The 20445-nt window shown below is 41.7% G+C and overlaps 1 protein-coding gene across 3 annotated transcripts; it reads left to right on the plus strand.

Annotated features, from left to right (window-relative positions):
• The first annotated feature begins 722 nt into the window (after nucleotides 1-722).
• On the plus strand, nucleotides 723-19084 carry aldh3b1 (aldehyde dehydrogenase 3 family, member B1). 3 transcript variants are annotated; one of them, XM_054760209.1, is made up of 10 exons: nucleotides 723-863; nucleotides 1962-2152; nucleotides 2303-2413; nucleotides 5088-5208; nucleotides 11265-11350; nucleotides 15188-15269; nucleotides 15396-15788; nucleotides 17672-17838; nucleotides 17912-18011; nucleotides 18400-19081. In XM_054760209.1, exons 2-10 carry the CDS (start codon nucleotides 1991-1993, stop codon nucleotides 18585-18587), a joined length of 1410 nt encoding a protein of 469 aa, XP_054616184.1. In that variant the 5' UTR covers nucleotides 723-863; nucleotides 1962-1990; the 3' UTR covers nucleotides 18588-19081. The 3 variants fall into 3 exon arrangements, with proteins under 3 accessions (XP_054616184.1, XP_054616186.1, XP_054616185.1); XM_054760211.1 differs by lacking the exon at nucleotides 15396-15788 and having other exon boundaries at nucleotides 18400-19084; XM_054760210.1 differs by lacking the exons at nucleotides 723-863; nucleotides 1962-2152; nucleotides 2303-2413 and adding an exon at nucleotides 8368-8416 and having other exon boundaries at nucleotides 18400-19083.
• The last annotated feature ends 1361 nt before the right edge of the window (nucleotides 19085-20445 follow it).

The raw sequence follows: 20445 nt of genomic DNA on the forward strand, positions 1-20445 counted from the left end.
CTGACCTATATTGTTTACTAACTATATATCCTCAACCTACAGTTTATTTATAAAAAATACTTGATACTTTTCTATTGTGATATGGCCAAGATTGCAATAGAAAAAATGTGGACAAGTTAGTGGATGAAGTTGCAACCCCTGTTTTCTAAGACCAGTCCAGTTGCGATCAATTCAGTTGCCCTGTGAACCTGTTTATTTATAATATATCATTCATTATTCTATATTTTAACTTTTCTACTTATAACTATTAACTACTATAACTCTACTAACTTATGTTATAAGCATACAGTACATATAGCATAGCTGAAATTACATGTTGTCACGTGATTAATTCTAACTATTTCTCTCAAACACACTTATCTCCCAAATAGGGTTGCCAGCCATCCCTTGAAAAATAGCATCGTCCTGTATTTAGAGAAAAAAGTACGGTACATGTTTTTGTTGAAATATTTCAAGATCATTGAATGACTGTGATTTTGCCCCTAATTTGTTGATACTAAAATTTTTCCCTTCTAGTACAGACATTTTTTCCGCAAAATATAGACAGTAGTGCTACATAATTTAACAAAAAACAAAAAACTACTATTAAAAATGTGATATCAACCATGTAACAATCGGAATACGTCGTGTTCATCACGCTGGGCTCGATCCGATACTGACACGATCATTGGTATCGATACTATCGACATTTAGATCGATGGACCACCCCTAGATTTCATAACCCGGAAGTCAACTTTCACAAGCAGCAAGACTCGTTTTTCAAGATCCGTCGAAAAGCCTCCCATCCCTTAAGTGTGAGCTCACTAACGTACAACGGTGATCATCGCTGCTCCAGGGTGGCTAAAACTGCAGGGACAACTCGGGTACGTTAATGATTTACTATTTCGTCAAGTTAGCTAAATATTGTAACTGATCACTTCTGCGTTCGGCTGTCATCTTGTGAAGTAGAGGAAGTAAATCACACAAAAAGCCCGCAACGTTATTGTAAACACAATCATTGTTAACTTGAATTACGAATGGTCGATCAGAATGAACTTAACTCAGTTATTATCCACAAATCACGCTACCAACGACGCCCCTATTTGTAAATGAGAAAATATTATTATTGTCATGGTAGTATAGTATTGTCATGGTTTATTTGTTTCGGTTAATTTATTAATGGTTAATTTTATTTGCAGCACGCATACAAGTTACAATGGAATACAATACATCACATAGTGAGGAACATTACTCGTTTACACTTGCACACTTCAATGTGGAGTATGAAGAAGCAACGTTAATTGAATGCTACCCTTTTACCCCTTCTCTATGTCTATTACTGACCATCAAAATAAATATTTAATAATATTAAAATAAAGAATATAAAATAATACAATTAATGCACATCACAATAATTCACGTTTGCATTTTTGACTTTGATAAGTTGTTTCACTTCCCATGTTTAAGTGTTTTACTAATTGGAAGAGAAACAATAAACAATGTGTAACAACGGCCTAGCAGCTTATGGCAGTGATGAAGGAAAGAGGGTAGAAACGAATCAAATACAGAATAAGCAAATAGGGCAAACTGACAGAATATAGTTTGCGCAGTGATAAAGGACAAAGAAAAGAAGAAATAAAATATGTTAAAAAATGTAAGAGCTAAGAATTTTTTTGTTTTGATTTTTGTTCCCTTACTGTACCCAAAATGTATCAGTGATTATGGCGTACCGTCACAGCCCTAGCGCATATAGAGTTAACTGGAATGGTGTTTTGCACAGTGTATAGCGTTGTCTAGCCTAGTAAATCTCGACAACATCTGAGGCCTTAATCTTAGCAAGTTCTGTGCAACCCAGAAAACTCGAGCACAGATGGCCAGCAGCCCAGTTTAATTTGATCAAACTAAAGTAATAATCATGGTTAATGAACAACTTATGTTCAGTGGTTCCTGTAATAAGCACTGTTTTATGTCTCAATATTTAGTTGTTGGTGTGGGTCTTCTACATGAAAAAATGGACACCAAGAAGGAAATTGTGGACAGATTGCGGTTGGCTTTTCGTTCTGGCATCACATTGTCGGAGCAGTTTCGCTCTGCACAGCTTACTAAACTAATGTTGATGATTAAAGACAACGAGAAGGATATTGTGAATGCTTTGCACAAGGACCTTGGCAAGGTAAGCTCACGATACAAAGTACACATGCATTCACATATTGCAAGACAGTTGGTTACACAGTATGACGTACCTCTGCTGGTATATTAGAGAAAAATGTTCATCAATATCTTTTTACTTTTGTCATTTCTTCAATGCTCTCTTTCCCATCAGCCTAAATTTGAGGCCATTCTGGCTGAGATTGATATGGTGGTCAATGAGATACACTATGCCATTGATAACCTACCAAGCTGGATGCAGGCTGATTATGTCTCTAAGACTCTGGTAAGTTTAACTCTTTGTATTTGTATTTATTTAACTCTACCATATTAGTCCATAATCTGCATATTAATCTAAGCCAGAAATTCTCAATTAACCATTACGTTTTCATGTTCTCTTGCCAACTATTTGAACAATGAGGCGCTCCTTGACAGGTTGAAGCAGGTTGTGGGCAGAGCCACGCTTCAGTGTGAATGAGTCAAGTTGGAGACATGCTCAAACCTGGCTGTATTTATATTGAAGCCACTCTAAAAAAAAACCCAATGTACTGTAATCTTCAATATCCGTTCAGTTCCTTGAAGTGTTTGACTACAAGCACTTTGGATTCCTAGGGGCGGATTGGTGGATGCATGTTGAGTACAGTAGTACTTTTTCTGACGCTTTGAACCCTGCAGCTTATGCAGCGATGCAATAATTTGTGGTCGCATTCTGGTTTCCCGACATCTTTTGTGCTTTGAAGCAGTCATTTAGTGTTTCGTGTACACGCCCTTTCTTCATTACCTAGTTATCAGTTACCACTGATTTCTTTTCCAATTCGATACAGAGTCAAATTCAGGCTGGTGTCAGCGATGCCGATTTGATACTAATACTTTGTGAAATTACACCTAACGTGTCGGATAAAATTAAAAAAGTAGAGCATTTCAAATCATTGCATAGCTCATAAAATAAGGAATATAAGACATCAGAGTAATTTATTTACTTTAAGCAACTGTATATCATTTCGACAAGGTCTCAATTATTTACCGTAGTTACTTTCCGCTGTGCTTCTGTTAATGATATACCTTACCTCAAATGACTGAAAGTATCAAAGGATCTATTTTGATCTCAGAATCAATTTTAGAGCCTGAATGTATCGGAGGTATTGATATTTAAGAATTGATCCACACATCACTACTCATCATGGAGAACGCGTGCAGGGGTGCAAGTGATGCGCGGCTTTCAGGTTGAAAGCGATTGACTTAGCAGCTTTTGCTCGGGTCTGCCGGTCCCGGGTCTGGATCTTGGCTGCGTGGAGCGATGTTGGGAGGTTCACTGTCGCCAGTGGATTTCAGGAGGCTGGACTGCTGCGTGCTAGGAAGAGTTTACCTCGGGGCAGGGGTGACGCTAGTAGCGACAACGAAAGAAGGAGAGAGAATGCCGGTGTGTGTGCTGCGGGAATTGTGGAGCTGTTCAGTTCCAACACTTGAAGAGGACGACACTAGTGGTTTTAGTTCCCAGGAGGAGGACGAGAACAGCGATGAATTACTTTTTATGGTAGGCTACTACTGTTTAACCAGCCGTGATACACCCACTGTTCACGTGTTTGGAAAGAAGCATTTATTTCTTTAGTTAGCTAAAAAATATTTCTGGGTACTAAATATCCCACGTTATGATGTGGACACCTGCTCTTTAAATTTAGTGGGTGCAGCTTAAATACCAGTGCACGCTATAGTCTGGAAATTACTGTACTTTTCAGTTGATCTATACTACTATACAAGCTGTACACTGACTAATCTAAAGTATAGGTGGGTGTCAGTGTCAGTTTAAATGGTATTCTGTCTTTATGAGCGCTTTATTGTGGAAAAAAATATTTCTTAAGAAAAGAGAATGCCTGAAATAAAGAAGGGAGTATTTATTTTGCAAAAGGTCAGACAACATACAGAAACATACAGCGTGCTTGGCTGCAGTCTGCAGATGTCTGGCCAAGAGTGGCCTCTTGGCTAAAACTCTTATACCCCATAGCAGGCAAATGAATTACAGCATCGGGGGAGTGACAAGTGTCAAGTGTCAAGTCAAGTGTCAAGTCCAGTGTCTTCAATGTCCTGGATGAAAACCACATTGCACCTCCTATAGTTGAGGTTGGTCGTACAATTTTCTCCAACACCCCGGTAGAGACTTTCCAAGGGAGGCTGACAAGTATGATCTTCCCGCAGTTGGAACACACACTCCAGTCACCCTTCTTGAAAAGGGGGAACAACACCCTGGTCTGCCAATCTAGTGGTACTGATCACGACTTCCATGCAATGTTGAAGAAACATCAACCAAGACAGTCCCACAACATCCAGAGCCTTAGGGAATTCAGGGCGAAACTCTGAGCTTTGCCACTCAGCAGTTTTTTACCGAGCTCAGCTATCTCAGCCACGGTGATGTGTCTTCCTTTGTGTCCTCAGAGTGTGAGGACACGAAGGAAGACATGCTTCCTCTATGGAAGGTGGGTCAGTGGGATTGAGAAGGGACTCAAAAGTATTGCTTCCACCACCTGATTATATCCTAAATTTAGGTCATCAGGCTGTAAACCGTATAGACAGGGCACTGCTTCCCCTTTCTGAGGTGTTGGACAATTTACCAGACCCTCATCCAAGCCAATTGTGCTCTATGGCTTCACCAAACTTCTTGTACATTCGAGTTTTTTGTTCAACCACCGCCAAATCTGAGTCCCACAAGCCAAAGTGATTGTTCATTCATTCATTCATTCATTTTCAATGCCGCTTGTCCTCACTGGGATCGCGGGGAGCCTATCCCAGCTGACTTTGAGCAAGAGGCTCGGTATACCCTAGACTGGTTGCCAGCCAATCATGGGGCACATATAGACAAACAACCTTTCACACTGACATTCCTACCTATGGACAATTTAGACTCACCAATTAACCTAAAAGTGACCCCAAGTGATTGTAATATTGTATATTATGTTTAATTGCAGGCCACAAAATTGGATGACTGTTTTGTGCGGAGAGAACCATTGGGAGTTGTGCTTATCATTGGAACATGGAACTACCCGCTGCAGCTACTGATTTTACCCATGGTTGGTGCCATCGCAGCAGGTACGATGTACAATCATTTCACTAAATCTTAAAGCTCCATCAAACAGTGGAAAAAAATCTTTGTTTTGCATTGTTTTTGTCAATTCGGTCACATGAAAATCATAGCACACCCTCTTTCAATAATAAGGATTTCCATTCTAAAACATTACAGAGGACTTGATGGCGACAGTCAGTACGTTTGCATGCACACAATTGTTACCCACGTAGTTAATTTTCTCCGTTTAGTTTACATGTACTGGGAATAATTAGATCTTTTGCCAAACATATATCCGTGTACATTGGCACCTTAGTTTTTGGTATTAATTAGTTACAAAAGCTCAGATGAAAACTGAAAATATGAAAATCAAATCAAAGCACAGACGATAATATCAGTCCAATTCATCATTTCCAGACACCCGAAAATGTGAACAAAATAGATTTTCTAGAAAATAATTTTAGTTTTGCATTCAGAAAGCAATGCAAAATAAAATGATGAGTGAAATGGATAAATGGACATTTAACATTCCAGTGCTGCCTCTCTTAATGTCCGCCTCAGTTGGTGCGTGTTTCAGTTAACATCCAAAATTTTTGCAAAAATTTTGCCTCGGTTTGTGTTCGCCTGCTTGTTTAGCATTCGGTTTGTTTACGCCGCCATCTTGGATCACGTGCACAAGACAATCTTGTGATACTTGCTCATGATCGGGCAATGCATTGTAGGCTGTGGTGCCATTTTAGAGCATTGGTTTATATCAGAGCTTTCTGCTGCCAGAGATACACAATGTAACAAACACACTGACAGCACAAAAGACAAAAGGTGATGGACCATACCGAGGCAAGGGTGCAAGACCTCTGCATTTTACAGCTTAAAGAGAAAATGGACGTAATCTCAGAGGTATGTAACACATACACATCTACCCCGGTTCCCGCATAACAGTCTATCAACCCGACGGCGTGTCGAGGGTGACACTCGGGGTTTCTGCCTGCCTCATTTTACATCCATAACACTCATTTCTTGTTCCAACAACAAAACATAACCAGTCAAACTTATCGCCAGCGCACTTCTAGTTTTTAAAATGTTTTTTGTGGGGTTTTTGCCAACAAAATTGAATTCTCTATTATTTATCTATGAAGTGTGGCAGTATAACAATCATATACCATGTTTGTGGCATTGTTATTTGAACGTAAAACTGTGCATGTTAAAAAGCCTAAAGCCTTCAACAGACCTCCCTGCATAGATTTTTTTATGGCATGAGTGCAGAAACAGTTAAACCGTCCAAACATAATCTGCTCCTTTCCCCTCACTCTTTGCAAAACGAGGTAAAAGTAATGTTAAATGTCCATTTGCCATTTGTAATTATTTTTGCATCATTTTCTGTATGTAAACATGTTTGGGTGTCTGGAACAGATTCATTGGATTTAAATTATTTTCTATGGGAAAACTGACTTTGGTTAGAGTTTGTTTTGGTTTGAGTCGGACCTTCTGGAATGGATTAATGACGTTAACCAAGGCACCACTGTACTTTTACCTTTTTATTGAAGACTCTTGTTGGCAGACAGGCGAGGAACGGACAAAGAGAAGGGGATGGGAAAAGACACCTTTACCCCTTTCACAACATAAGCTTCCTTGATTAAATCCTTTTCTTTTCCAGGATGGAACTTACTGTTGATGCGGCAAATGGACTAGTTTGTAAAACATTCTCCTTTGATTTTGCCACTGAATGTGCCTGAGGTTCCCAAACTGGGGTAGCCCCAGGGGTACGCAAGTAGTCATGGGGCTACATGAATAAAAATTAAAACAGAGTGAATATGGAGCCTTCCTGCATTGCTACAAATTACACATATCTAAAGGCGACGCTCTAAAGCAGGGGTGTCAAACTCGTGCAGGTTTTCTTTCCAGCTGGTCACGAAAGCAGGTGATTTTAATGATCAACACCTCCTTCAATTTGAGGGAGGGAGCTCACCAATTAAATCACCTGCTGGATAAAGTGGTTGGACAGAAAACCTGCAGTGTCTTGGCCCTCCATTAAGCGCTAGAGAGCACTTGTCCCTTTCCTCTCGTGTAGTCGCTCATTCAATGTATTTGTACTAGTGGATTTACGCGACCACTGTTTTTTTCGGTGCAAAAGTTCTGTTGCGTAATGAAATGAAATCTTGACCGTTGCAGAGATATTTAAAAACCAAGCAAGTTCATTTGGAAAAATAAGCCACAGGATTTTTTTTTGCGACAATTAAGACCAGAAAAACTGAATACACCATGCCTTCATCAAAAAAGACTTTTTCTCTGCGCATCAATGACATGAGAGAGGATGTTTAAAATTAGCTACTACAGTTTATTGGATGGAACCAGTGAATTTTACGCACTACAGCAAAATGAGTCAACTGATATACAGTAGCCAGCCTGGCACATGTCCTGGTGTATGTGCGGTCCATTCATGAAGGAACAATTAAGGAAGAAATGCTCTTGTGTAAAGATTTCTTTTTCCACAAAAATGTTTAACATAATCATATAAATAATTAAGTAAATATATCAAACAGGTGAAAATTAATTCAGAGTAAAATGTTTTATTGTGTGCTTAAACACACCAGTTTAATGTTATTTAAGTGTTCAGGAGTAGGGGGTACATGGCTTCAGGTCAAATGTCTGATGGCTATGGGATTGTGAAAACTTTGGGGGGGTCACCTGGCCTACAGTATACAGTACTATTGTGTAAATAACGTATCGTAAGATTTGGTGTTGGGTGTGTGATCCAAAATGGCTGAATAAACAAGCAATGCTGGGTGTAGCCCGTCCACATTTTCATTAATACCACAAGATTCAACATACGAAAGGCAATAGTTTGCAATATTGCAAACTATGCAATATTATATGATAACCGAAACAGTGTATGAGAACCAATTTTGGGTGAAAATTTATTTGAAAACAGAATCATATGAAATCGGAGGTGTTAAAAACTGGTGGTTTGACTGTAAATCATAGCCTGCTATTTTATCTACATCACATCAAGGAAATTGTGGGTTCCCAATGTTACCAATGTGAGCAGTTCAAGGAATAACTTACCATAATGTAATTCTGTAGTATTTTGTGTACCTCCCAGATACTCGCCATGTGGTCTGGAGCATGCGCAAAGACATTTTAATGCATTTTTAATGCAGTTGATCCATTTTCTGATTGACCGCTAGGTCCCCAGTCATGTTTGCTGCAAAAGTCCTTCCCCCAACATGCTTGATGGTAGGTATGCAGTGTTAATGGTGATATGGTGGAAACAGGATTGTGTAAAAACTCCAAATATGAATATAAATTTGTAAGTAGGGCGGCATGGTGGCGTAGAGGGTAGCATGCCACACCTGCAGGAGATCTGGAAGATCTGGGTTTGTATCTCTGTTTGGGCATCTCTGTGTGGAGTTTGCGTGTTCTCCCTGTGCGTGTGCTGGTTTTGTCCATGTTAGGTTAATTGGAGACTCTAAATTGTCCATAGAATGAATGTGAGTGTGAATAGTTGTTTGTCTATATGTGCCCTGCGATTGGCTGGCGACCAGTCGAAGGTGTACCCACCACCACCACCCGAGGTTAGCTGGAATAGGCTACAGCATGCCCCCTGGTGAGGACATGTGGCATAGAAAATGAATGACTATTGGAAACTATTTCATAAAAGAACACAGACCAACCATGGATGACAAATTGATTGCAAAATGCTCGTAGGAAGAAAAACACCATAGAGAGAATAGAAATGGCAAAGAATAGAAATAGAAGTATTATGTAATACAACTCTGGGACAGTTTAAGTAAAGCCAGTTTAAGCTTTACGTACAAGCATTAAAGGAACACTGACATGATTTTTCAACTTTGCTTAAATATTTTCTATACTGTTCGTAATTATGTTCTACGTTGTTTGTTTGTTTTTGTTTTTTTAAAGCAAACGTTCAATTAGTAAAAAAGGGTGTTTCCCAAGTGACGTCGGCGAAGGCGCAGTTCTCATCTTAGAGTAAAACGAACATGAGAGTATGGACAAGATAGAAGGTGTTTACAGTGATTATAGCAAATATTTGAGCGACGTTTCATTAGTTTTGGAGGAGGAAGAAACATCTGGAGACGAAATAGAGAACTTGTAGAACATGCAATTAAGCTGTATTTATTCAAACCACCGACAATGGTTTGCTGAGGTGTCGGATGGCAAAGATATGGAGATGAAGATTGGTCGCTTCAAACACAAAATGGTAAGCATAAATTACCTTGGAGTTGCTTATCCTTCAATTATTGTTTTAGATCAGCTTCTTAATGAGCGTGAACGTAAGTTTTATAATACTGTATGTATAATGCGTTGAATGCTTGTCGCTATGGTGGCATAGTGTTTACAATACAATACCTAAATAAGACATGACTTACTGTGTTCTGTGGCAACTATGACTCCTTTCTCCTTCTTTTGTCCCGTGTAGCACAGGGATAGCATTCAAAATCCGTTTATGCCGTACGTTCAAGCAAAATGCTTCTTGTAAAGGTGTTTCTTCATAGCAGTCTTCAGTGAAATGAACGCAAGGCGGTGGTCCATATCACACACAGCGAAATTAGTACTTGCTTCGTTCTCCTGACCCCCTCAGCTCTGTCCGTGGCTGCTCGGGGCAGGTGGCTCACTCTGCGCTATGCTGTGGTTCTCCTGACATCCACAGCTCCAGCCGGGGCTGCTCACAGCATGTCTGCTTACAACAATTCACCTTCCTCGGCTACAGCGGGTGGCTATCGTACTTGCTTCGTTCATTGTCTTCTAAACCTTCATCTTTTAGAAAAGAAAACAAACTTACAGTATCACTCGGGACACTGTGAACAGCCAGCGGCAACACAAAGTTTTGGCATGACGACTATATTGATGAAAAATTACTGAACAAAGTCGACGAGCTAACTCTAGTGTTTGTTTACTCGGCTTAAGATGAGAGCCGGCCCAACGGCGTGTCACTTGGGAAATGCTCTTTTTTTCTGATGACTGCCGAACAACATGGCCACCGCCACGCACCAAAATTTTATTTTACGTTCGTTTTCAAAAAAAGAACAACGTAGAACATAATTACAAACAATATAGAACATATTTAGGCAAAGTTGAAAAATCATGTCAGTGACCCTTCACGGACAAGGAGAAAGCAGAATGCTGCCAACCAGTGATATCCATCCATCTTTTTTCTATGCCGCTTATCCTCATTAGGGTCGCGTGTATGCTGGAGCCTATCCCAGCTGACTTCGGGCGAGAGGCGGGGTACACCCTGGACTGGTCGCCAGCCAATCGCAGGGCACATATAGACAAACAACCATTCACACTCACATTCATACCTATGGACAATTTAGAGTCTCCAATTAACCTAACATGCATGTTTTTGGAATGTGGGAGGAAACCAGAGTACACGGAGAACACCCACGCACGCACGGGGAGAACATGCAAACTCCCAAAGCCCAACGGAGTATGGCCTGACTGTATGGCCAACATGCTCACCACTCAGCCACCATGCGGCCCCGTGTCTGATATCATACAACATACTGTAATTCAGTCACAGGGCAACCAGCCCAGGGTGGAGCCCACCTCTCGCCCAAAGTCAACTGGGATAGGCTCCAGCATACCCACCACCCGAGTGAGGACAAGCGGCATAGAAAATGGGCCAGCCGGCCGATAGCTCGATTACTAGCTGTCAGTCTGGCAGAGCTCTGGCAAGGCAAAAAAGAACAGTGGCTAACTTTCAGACCTTTGCGGAGGTAGATAAGATTGGTGGATAAGGATCGCCGATCATCGAGCCCCCAAAATTAAGGAAATCATTGTGCTTAGTATTTAGCAAAGGTCGTGAATTCTTGTTGACATTATGGGGTGTTGTGTGTAGAATTTTTAGGGAAAAAATGATTTTACAGTATTCCATTTTGGAATAAGCCAAAATATATCAAAATGTGGAAAAAGTGAAGCGCTGTGAATACTTACCGGGTGCATTGTACATCTTGGTCTGTGCCTTAATACGAATTGTATGTAAATGTTCTTTTCTTCTTTCAGTTGCTTTAGAGCGTGAGAGTCTTTTGTTTTTACTCTATGTTTTTGTGAATCCACCCAGGAAACTGTGTGATCATCAAACCCTCTGAGGTCAGTGCTGCCACAGACCTGCTGATAGCAGAGCTCATCCCCAAATACCTGTCACAGGTAAAGAAACTTTTGAGGGTGCAAGGGTGCTTAACAGTGCTGTTGTCTTCTAATGATGTACAGACCATGCAGGTTTTCCTGATGAGCCTCTTTCTTAAATTGTGGCAATCTCAGGGTAACTCTTCAAAAATAATATCAATATCATATTTGTCCAACTACATAAGTATCACGGTACAGTGATTGCGTCATATTCAATCACCTAAATTACAGAGCAATGCCTAACTAAAGAAGGGAGAACTTCCAGTCAAACGTCAATGTAACAATAATACAATTATGACGATTATGGTAAAATTAAGAAATTGAAGATATTTTTTTGTTTACACTTGTTACACTTATGTTTACACACTGTGAATTTTTGTAAACTATGGTGTATTAATTATATTATATACATACAGTATGTTAGCTCGAGTGTTTGGAGCATGACAAACATAATGGGCCAACTTAATAAAATAGTGTATTCGTGCTGTACTTTGGTATACAGTCGTGATTCAACAGTGGAAAGAACAGGGACTGAAAATACAGTCGTCTCTCGCTCTCACGGTTCGAACATCGCTCCTCACTCTACTGTGTTTTTAAATAATTAATCAATTGACGACACGGCTTCAGACCCAGGAACCAATATGACTATGAGGAAGAACACAAGCACATGAGGCAACCACAACAGCAGCAGGACACTCACTTCAGGTGTGAACTTGTGGCTGGGCGAAGATCACGTCATTCAGGGGGTTGAGGAACCACCAAGGAAAGAGAGGGTGCTTGAGAGAGCAGTGACAAGGGCCTCACATTGACCAGTACTTCCTACGAAGCAACCACTCAAATCAGTCGATTGAAGCACAGCGACGGGACAAAAACCAAGGTTCGCAGAGCATCAGCACCCTTGTCACTGAGGAAGATAGTACAAGCACAGGAATGCTGGTGGAGGAACCCACCCAGCCACAGGAAACCTCCTAAGGAGGATAAGACCAAAGGGCGCAAACCAAGTGTGAAGTGGCCCAAAGCTGTTCAAAAGAGTGAGTGGGAAACCGTCAACAATGATCTGACAAAAATCCTGGAACAACAAAGGGGCACAGCAGAGAAAAAGTTGGACAAGATGGGAGACATAATATACCAGTATGGAGAAGGACGCTTTGGAGTGAACATAAGGAAAAGCAATAAAGTAACACCGACAGCAGTGGAAGAAGGCCTCTAATGCAGCCAGAGATGGTCTTACACTACTCCAGAGAGACATCAAATCTCGGTTGGCGTCCTTACGAAGAGCAGAGAACTTGAGGAAACTGCGAAAGAGGAAGGAACACACAAGAACAAAATTCTATAAAACCCTTTTCAAGTTTGTAAAGGATCTCTTCTCTAAGGAAAAAAGCGGAACCCTCAAAACTCCAAAACAAGAACTGGAAGAACATTTGGAAAAGGCCCACCATGACAAGGAATGCCACAAACCCCTAGTGCTCCCACATGATATCCCACCTACTCAACTTCCCGAATTCCATCTGGAGACTGGCCCTCCAAAATGGAAGGAAGTAGAGAACATAGTACGGCACGCAAGATCGGCATCAGCCTCTGGACCAAATGGAGTGCCTTCTAAGCTTTATAAGAACGCACCAGATGTTCTACGCTATCTGTGGATGTTCATGAGGACAGTATGGCAAAAGGGAATAATACCCGTGGCAACGCCTTACTCAAGGATGGGGTGTGGGGGTAAGGGAGGAGGCTGAGCAATGACCTGGTGGGCGGGGCAGTTTTTTTTAAATTTTCTTTATCCCAGGTCGGGACCTTACTGCCTAGCTCATCTTCCTCCACTTTCCAGGCACTACTTTACTGATGATTGGGCATGGGACACAGGCCCAGGCTTGATCACCCTGTAGTTGGCCGCCTTTGATGAGGGTGTCTAATGTTGAAAGGCCGAAACACCCACTGATTCAAAGGTACACTACCAATGATGTGTCCCAAAACGTACATCCTTCCCATGGCTGAGATAAAGTTCCCACGCCACTCTCAACATCCACGCCTCATGTGATTAACATCTATTGGCACAAAGGACTTTTCCATCAAGTCCAGTGTATTTATGAACATGAATTAATGAATGACCACTGTTTTGTGGTTGACTATGGCCTATTATTAGTTAAAAAATATTGGAAGACAAGTTGCATGTCGTATTCTGGTCACAGTAATGTTACATTGATGAGACATGACGTTAGATTAGATTACCTTCACCAGCATGTAGTCAGCCTTGGCATGTCCGACATGACATAGTGAAAAGAAGTTCTCCCCCCATTTGTGTGGAAGTGGTAAGTTTTTGGCTTATTACTTGTCCTTCTTCCCCACACCCTTTGAAACCCTTTCTTAAATTTAGAATAAATAAATTCAAGGCTAACTAGTTAGCTCGGTAGCATGCTATGTTTAAAGCGGTCGCCGTCTCTTATGTCTTATGTCCCTGCAGTGACCCCATAGCGTGCGCATTGCAGGAGCAATGTGTTGTAAACCCAAGCTTCCCAAAGTGGGGGGAATTGTGATGGGTGTACGTGAATAAAAATGAGAAACAATCAATGCCTGAGTGCGCCTGAACGCCTCACGGCGTTAACGCAAAAACAAAAGCAGCACAAACATTCATTTTAATTGCACAAAACAGCACACACGCAGCACTAACACTATTTGACTAGAGTTTTGAGTGGGGAGGGGGGCCAACTGCACTCAGGTCAGAGACCCAAGGAGCCAGAACGTGAATTTGTTCATTGCTCTGTGTGCATCACATGAACAAATAAGTAAGTTTGATGATTATTTTGTGCATTAAGAGTGTTTCACTTGAAGATTTCATTTATATTCGTGTTCCAATTCCCACACGCCTCAGCCGTGAAAACCTGTCACTCTGTGAGTGGGAATTCACCCACTCACAGAATGTGGATACCATACCAAAGGCGCTAGTGGGTCTTTTAGAGTTGGGACACCATGGAAAGATTCTGGTCAGATAATCATTTCGTCATCTTTATTATGCAAGTGGATCGGCTGCGTTAGCAAAATTTGCGTATGGCCAGAGGAACTTGGGTTTGTCCAAAGGGGTGTGTGTCCCCAAAAGGTTATGTGTGATCTTGTTGAGTCACACAACGCACACAAATGATGGACACTTGATATTCAACAAGGATCAGAACTAGCAAACTGCTATCAGTGTTTAACTAGCTTTTTTTGTAAGAATGGTGCATTCAGGTGCATCACATAACTGCTAGGGCACAAGTTGCTGCTGCACTCACGGACACTTGCAAATCACAGACAAACTCTTGAAATTAAGGACATAAAATTGGCCTCAGATATCACCAGATTGCAGGAAATGAGGTCTAATTTTAAAAAATGTTCTGGGGGAGGGTTGGGTTGAGAACCACTGTTGTAAACAAATAATAATAGGAGTGTAAAGGTGACTATAGGGGTGTTATGTCATGTCTGTGGGACTGTAATCGTAGAAATTGCACTTACAAAGTCATAAACAGGTTTTCTATACGCTAACTATGAAAATATTCCCTTTACTAATATTGAATTCTACTTCTTATTCCTAAATTCATTTATTGCAGTCAGGTCTGGAGCAAATTAACCGCAATAAACGAGGGACGACCGTTCTAGTGTTCTAGTGTTTTTTTTTTTATCCAGATGGCTTGATATACAAACTTAAACTGGTCTTATTTTGGTGAAAGAGTGCTGATAGAGCATTTTGCCACCAAGCAGTGGGCCAAGACCCTTTAACACAATCCACTTTATCATTAAAATGATAAAAACATGGCATTAACCATATGTTACAATAAATACAACGCTTATTATTATTATTATTATTATTAATTGTTGTTCATTTCACAGGACTGTTATGCAGTGGTTAGAGGTGGAGCAGACGAGACGATGGCACTTCTACAGAATCGCTTTGACCACATCTTCTATACCGGTAACATTTTCTGGTCCCTGTATATACTATATATTATATATGCTCTATATAATACAGTATTTAATGTGTGCATTCGATCATTATTTGTTTAATTTCAAAATAGCAGTGACTTTTCTCTTTTTCCAGGTTCTCAGGCCGTGGCCCGCAGTATCCTGCAGCAAGCCTCAGTCCACTTGACCCCAGTTACAATGGAGCTGGGTGGCAAGTGTCCATGTTTAATTTATGGAAGAGTGGACATTGCGGCTGCTGCCCGCCGCTTAGCATGGGCCAAATTTTTTAACGCCGGACAGAGCTGTGTGGCACCAGACTATGTACTGTGTTCCCAGGCCACATGCGATGCCCTTCTCCCAGCCTTGCGTGAAACCCTGAAGGATTTTTATGGCAAGGAGCCTCAAACATCTCCTGACATTTCTCGCATTGTGTCACAGCGACACTGGACTCGTCTGACAGAACTACTGAAGAAGTCCAGCGGCAAGGTTGTCGTGGGAGGAGAAAGTGACCAGGAGGACAAATATATTGGTGAATTAGTCTTGCAATAATTTTAATCTTATCTAGTTCAGTTTACAAAGACATGAACAGTCCATCATTTTTACACATCTCGAGTGGGATTTGGGTCAGACAAACATCGCCATGTTTGACAGTAGGAATGGTGTTGGGGTCATATTCACCGTTTCTCAAATACGTTGAGGTGAGTTGATGCCAAAGAGCCACATCACCTTCTTCCAAGCCTTGTCTGTAGCATTCGGGTTTTGATTGTCAAACTTCAGAAAGGCTTTTCCATGTGACGTCTTGAGCAGGGGGACCTGGCGGGCACTAAAGGATCTCGGTCCATTCCAACAGTGACTTACTAATGTTCTTCTTGGTGACTGTTCTCCCAACTCCCTTGACATTAACAAGCTCCTCCATTTTAATTCTGGGCTGGTCCATCACCTTTCGCAGCATCATCTTTACCCCACAAGGTGAAATCTTGCATTGAGATCCAGAGCGACGGCCATTGACTGTTATGTTGTACGTCTTCCATTACCGAATTGCCAATAGTGGTCTTTTTCCCACCAAAGTTCTTGCTGAGGGTCCCCGAGGTCCTTTGACAGCTCTTTGGTCTTGCCCGTGGTGGTGGAGAGGTTTGGAAGAGAGTTTCTGTGGCAAGTGTCTTTTATCCACATAATGTGTTGAGATGAGGAGTACGTTCCTAAATGGGCAGGACTAATTTGTGTGCTTCATGGAAACGTAACCAGTCTGGGGGGGTCAGAATACTTGCTAGTTGCCTACATGGGTTTGCCAGCGACGGAGGAGGAGACAGTCATGGCTAATGAGGCTGGACCACTGGGAGTACAGGGTCTCTGGGTTCAACAAGGAAACAGCTGACCATGCTGGTTGTTGGACTGTTCCAACCTGCCTTTGGACGCGGTTGAAGGCACAGGTTGATCGTCACTCTGATCGCATTGCAGTTGTGCTTTTGCTGGGTTAGTGTCCTTAACACGCTGAGCTGCAGGCTCTGTCGGGGTCGTCTGTGTTGCAGTCTGAATGACGTCATTGTTAAGTGCATCACGCCGGGTTGCTACCATCGGGGCGACTGCTTCTGACTGCTTCCCGTTCCTCTAGGCGCTAGCAGTGCCGACATACTGTAGCATCTGCATTGGTGTGCGTATATACTGTATGTACTATGTACAGTATAATATAAGTACACATACTCAACAGAAAGTTTGTCGGTCGAATTCTCTCCCCTGCCCACCTAAATTCCCAGTTCAGGTTAGCAGGTTTTTATCTACACTGTTTCGGCATGTTTTTACTTCGGCCGAGGCTGCGGCTGCCTCCGTGAATCACTACCCTCATGCGGTGTAAGGGTTTGAGTGTGATTTATTTGTCTTACTTTGACGTCATCCGTTTTAGTGTGCAATTCTGCAAACTCTTTTCTGCTTCTTGTTTGTGATCAAAACATGCTGGAACAGAGTACAATATAATTACATGCAGGGTGGAAGTCCCTCTATGGGCAGCGATGCTAACTAAAAAGCACAACAAAACATTCCTTTGGGTGTCCTCTTGACACTTTCATCGTCTTTTCTCCCTTCTCTTTACTCTTCTGCATTCAGGTGAATTGTTAACTTCTTGTTGCCCTAGGAGTCTTGTTGTCGGGGTTGTATGGTCTCCCAAGGCGTACTGGTCCAGGGTGACAATCCAGATAAAAGAGTGATCCAGTAGACTCTTATTTTTTTAAGTGACCGTACCTTGCGCAAAAGTGGGACACAAGTGCCCGGCCAGGCCAGTTGGACTACCACAACTGGGGACAATGGCTTGAGTGGCAATCAAGGGCATGAACCAGGATAACCTGGTCTCCGGTTGCCAAATCTGGATCTTTGTTGAAGAAGTTGTTGTAAGCTAATAATGTGTATCATTTCTTTCAGCTCCCACAGTGGTGGTGGATGTGGCTAAAGATGATGTGCTGATGCAGGAGGAGATTTTCGGCCCCATTCTTCCCATCGTTATTGTTGATTCTCTGGAGAAAGGCATTGACTTTGTCAATGACAAGGAGAAGCCATTGGCCCTCTACGTTTTCTCTGACGAAACCTCTGTAAGGGAACACATAATTGTCATCTTTTGTCTTCAGGTTTCCACAATTCCTTTGGTGTTCTTTCTTCTTGAAGGTTGTAAAAACAGTGCTGCAGAAAACCAGCAGTGGGGGGTTCTGCTCAAATGATGGCATTATCCACATTTCGCTGCCAGGACTGCCTTTTGGGGGTGTAGGTAAGTGTCAAAGAGAAAAATAATATTTTTATGTACAGTAGCTCCCTGCTTTTTGTGGGGGTTACCTTCCAAGGGCCACCAGTGAATGGCGAAAAGTCCTGAGTAATTGATATGCTCGTAAATATAAATATATACACACGGCTTGCTTCTCCCCCTGCAAACTCTTCTGCTAGCTTGACATTGATGTTCTCCTCCAGTTTTGGATCAACATTTGCAATAAAAGTCACAGTGTAGACGTTGTTTCAACTATGGTGTGTTCAAGGACCGCCGAATAAATTGTGAAATCTCAACGCTTGATGAAAAAGATTGAAAAATGAAAGGCTAAATAACAGGAAATAACGGAGAACCACTGTGTTATGGTGACATCCATCCATGCTTACACCCTTAGGGGCCAGTGGCTGGGGGTCGTACCATGGCCGCTGGGGCTTTGAGACATTCAGCCATCGGCGGGCCTGCATGATGCGTGGCTGGGCTTTGGAAAGACTGAACGGCCTGCGCTACCCACCGTACCGAGATGATAAACTGAGCTGGCTGCGCTGGACTGCCTCACCCAAGACTTTTTGCTCGCTTATGTGACCACAGACAGTGTAATAATAGATGTAACCATGTGGAATTTTGCATCACTACATTTTAAACAGAACGTTTGTCATTTTGGGTCTCTGTCATTCCTTATTGATTGCCATGTTACTACATCTTCAATTTCTAAATCATAACAAAATCTGCTTCTGACACATTTATGGTCTCACTTTTTAAGCTGACCTTTATTGTGTAAATCCAGAAAATGAACTGTTCTGTATAATGTATGAGTTACATTAGCTTCAGCATTCAATACGCATTAACCAGTATTCAAAGATGCCGAGTAATAAGCTTGGTCAAACCGTTGACGTTTCTGCTTATAATTGCCATTTTACTTTCATGTTGACGAGGATTTAAGGCACAATACTATTTTTAAGTTATCTTATTGTTATTCTTCTTTGGGTTTCCTTTCATGTCATTTAGAGTATATTCACAAAATGATTGCTTTCTATTTTAAATGGAATTTTTACTTACAAATAAATGATATTGTGTAATCAAACAAATCCATTCATCGCCTTATCTGTATTTTTTCTTACCAGCCAATTATTGCTTTGCATTTTCTTCACCGTTGGTTGTCTTTTACCCTCTAACTTGTGGTTGGAGTGTAATACAGTAGACGCCCCTACAACGTAAATAATCCGTTCTGAGAACCTTTATGTTATAGGGTTTTTATGTTATACGAAGCATAAAATACATGTAAATAGCCTAATCCGTTCCAAGATCTTCCCAAACTCACCCCTTTAAGACTTCAAAATATTCAAAGTCTACCAAATATGGTGGGAAAATATAAGAAAACGTGAGCATAAACATAGTAGAGTAACATTCCAATATAAAATAAGGTAATAAATAAGATTACTGTAAATGAATAAAACTGAAAAACAAAAACAATCCTACCGTTCACGAGATGTCTTGATCAGGAGCGCAAGTGGAGGCAGGAAGGAGGAGGAGGACTAGCCTGAGTCGAAACGCGACTCAAAGAGTCTAAGAGTCAGCTGGTCTCACAGACAAACGCACACGCACTACACGATAATGCTGTGTGCAAAATTTTAATTTGTAACTTAACTTAGTTCAAGTTAGTTTCAGGGGGACTACGAAGAGGAAGGGAGGTTGAAGGGACAAGCCTGTCTCTCACACAAACTCACGTACGTGCTGTATAACTCAGCCAATGAGATGAGAGCGTAGGCGGTGCCCTGAAAATCAGCCAATGAGAGCGTGATGCGTCAGATGGCGTCACCAAGTGTTCGTCTGAACTTGCACCGACTTGAGGCATTAATAAAGTTGATTGAAAAAAAAAAAGACTTGCACTGACTTGACGCTTTATGTTATATGGAATTTCTTCTGTAATACGATGCAAAAACTTTACATAAATTCTTTATGTTCAGTGGAATTTACGTAAAAGGAGGTTTATGTTATGCGAGGTACTACTGTACAGTATTTTTTTGAGCCAAGTACCCATTAACCAGATAAAAGCTTTTTCATTCGAAAAAAAGGAAAAAAAACGTGTAGACCATGGGTGTCAAACTCGTGCCATGGAGGGCCGAGACACTGCAGGTTTTCTTTCCAGCCAGTCACTAAAGCAGGTGATTTTAATGATCAACACCTTCACTTTGAGGGAAGGAGCTCATCACTTAAATCACCTGCTGAAGAAACTGGTTGGAGAGAAAACCTGCAGCGTCTCGGCCCTCCAGGGCACGAGTTTGACACATGTGCTGTAGGGTGAGGAGCTCAGAGTAGAGTTGCTGCTCCTTCACATCAAGAGGAGCCGGTTGAGGTGGCTCCGGCATCTAGTCCGGATGCCTCCCTGGTGAGGTGTTCTGGGGATGCCCTGCCGGGAGAAGGCCCCAGTACAGACCTAGGA

Source organism: Dunckerocampus dactyliophorus, chromosome 18 (genome assembly GCF_027744805.1).
Source record: "Dunckerocampus dactyliophorus isolate RoL2022-P2 chromosome 18, RoL_Ddac_1.1, whole genome shotgun sequence".
Lineage (NCBI taxonomy): Eukaryota > Metazoa > Chordata > Actinopteri > Syngnathiformes > Syngnathidae > Dunckerocampus > Dunckerocampus dactyliophorus.

What these genes read in the sequence shown, in the direction of transcription:
- aldh3b1 (XM_054760209.1), top strand. Translation starts at nt 1,991, where the DNA reads ATGGACACCAAGAAGGAAATTGTGGACAGATTGCGGTTGGCTTTTCGT. An exon ending in GGTTGGTGCCATCGCAGCAG is followed by an intron (nt 5,209 to 11,264) that starts GTACGATGTACA and finishes GAATCCACCCAG; the next exon opens with GAAACTGTGTGATCATCAAA. An exon ending in TTTTCTCTGACGAAACCTCT is followed by an intron (nt 17,839 to 17,911) that starts GTAAGGGAACAC and finishes TTCTTCTTGAAG; the next exon opens with GTTGTAAAAACAGTGCTGCA.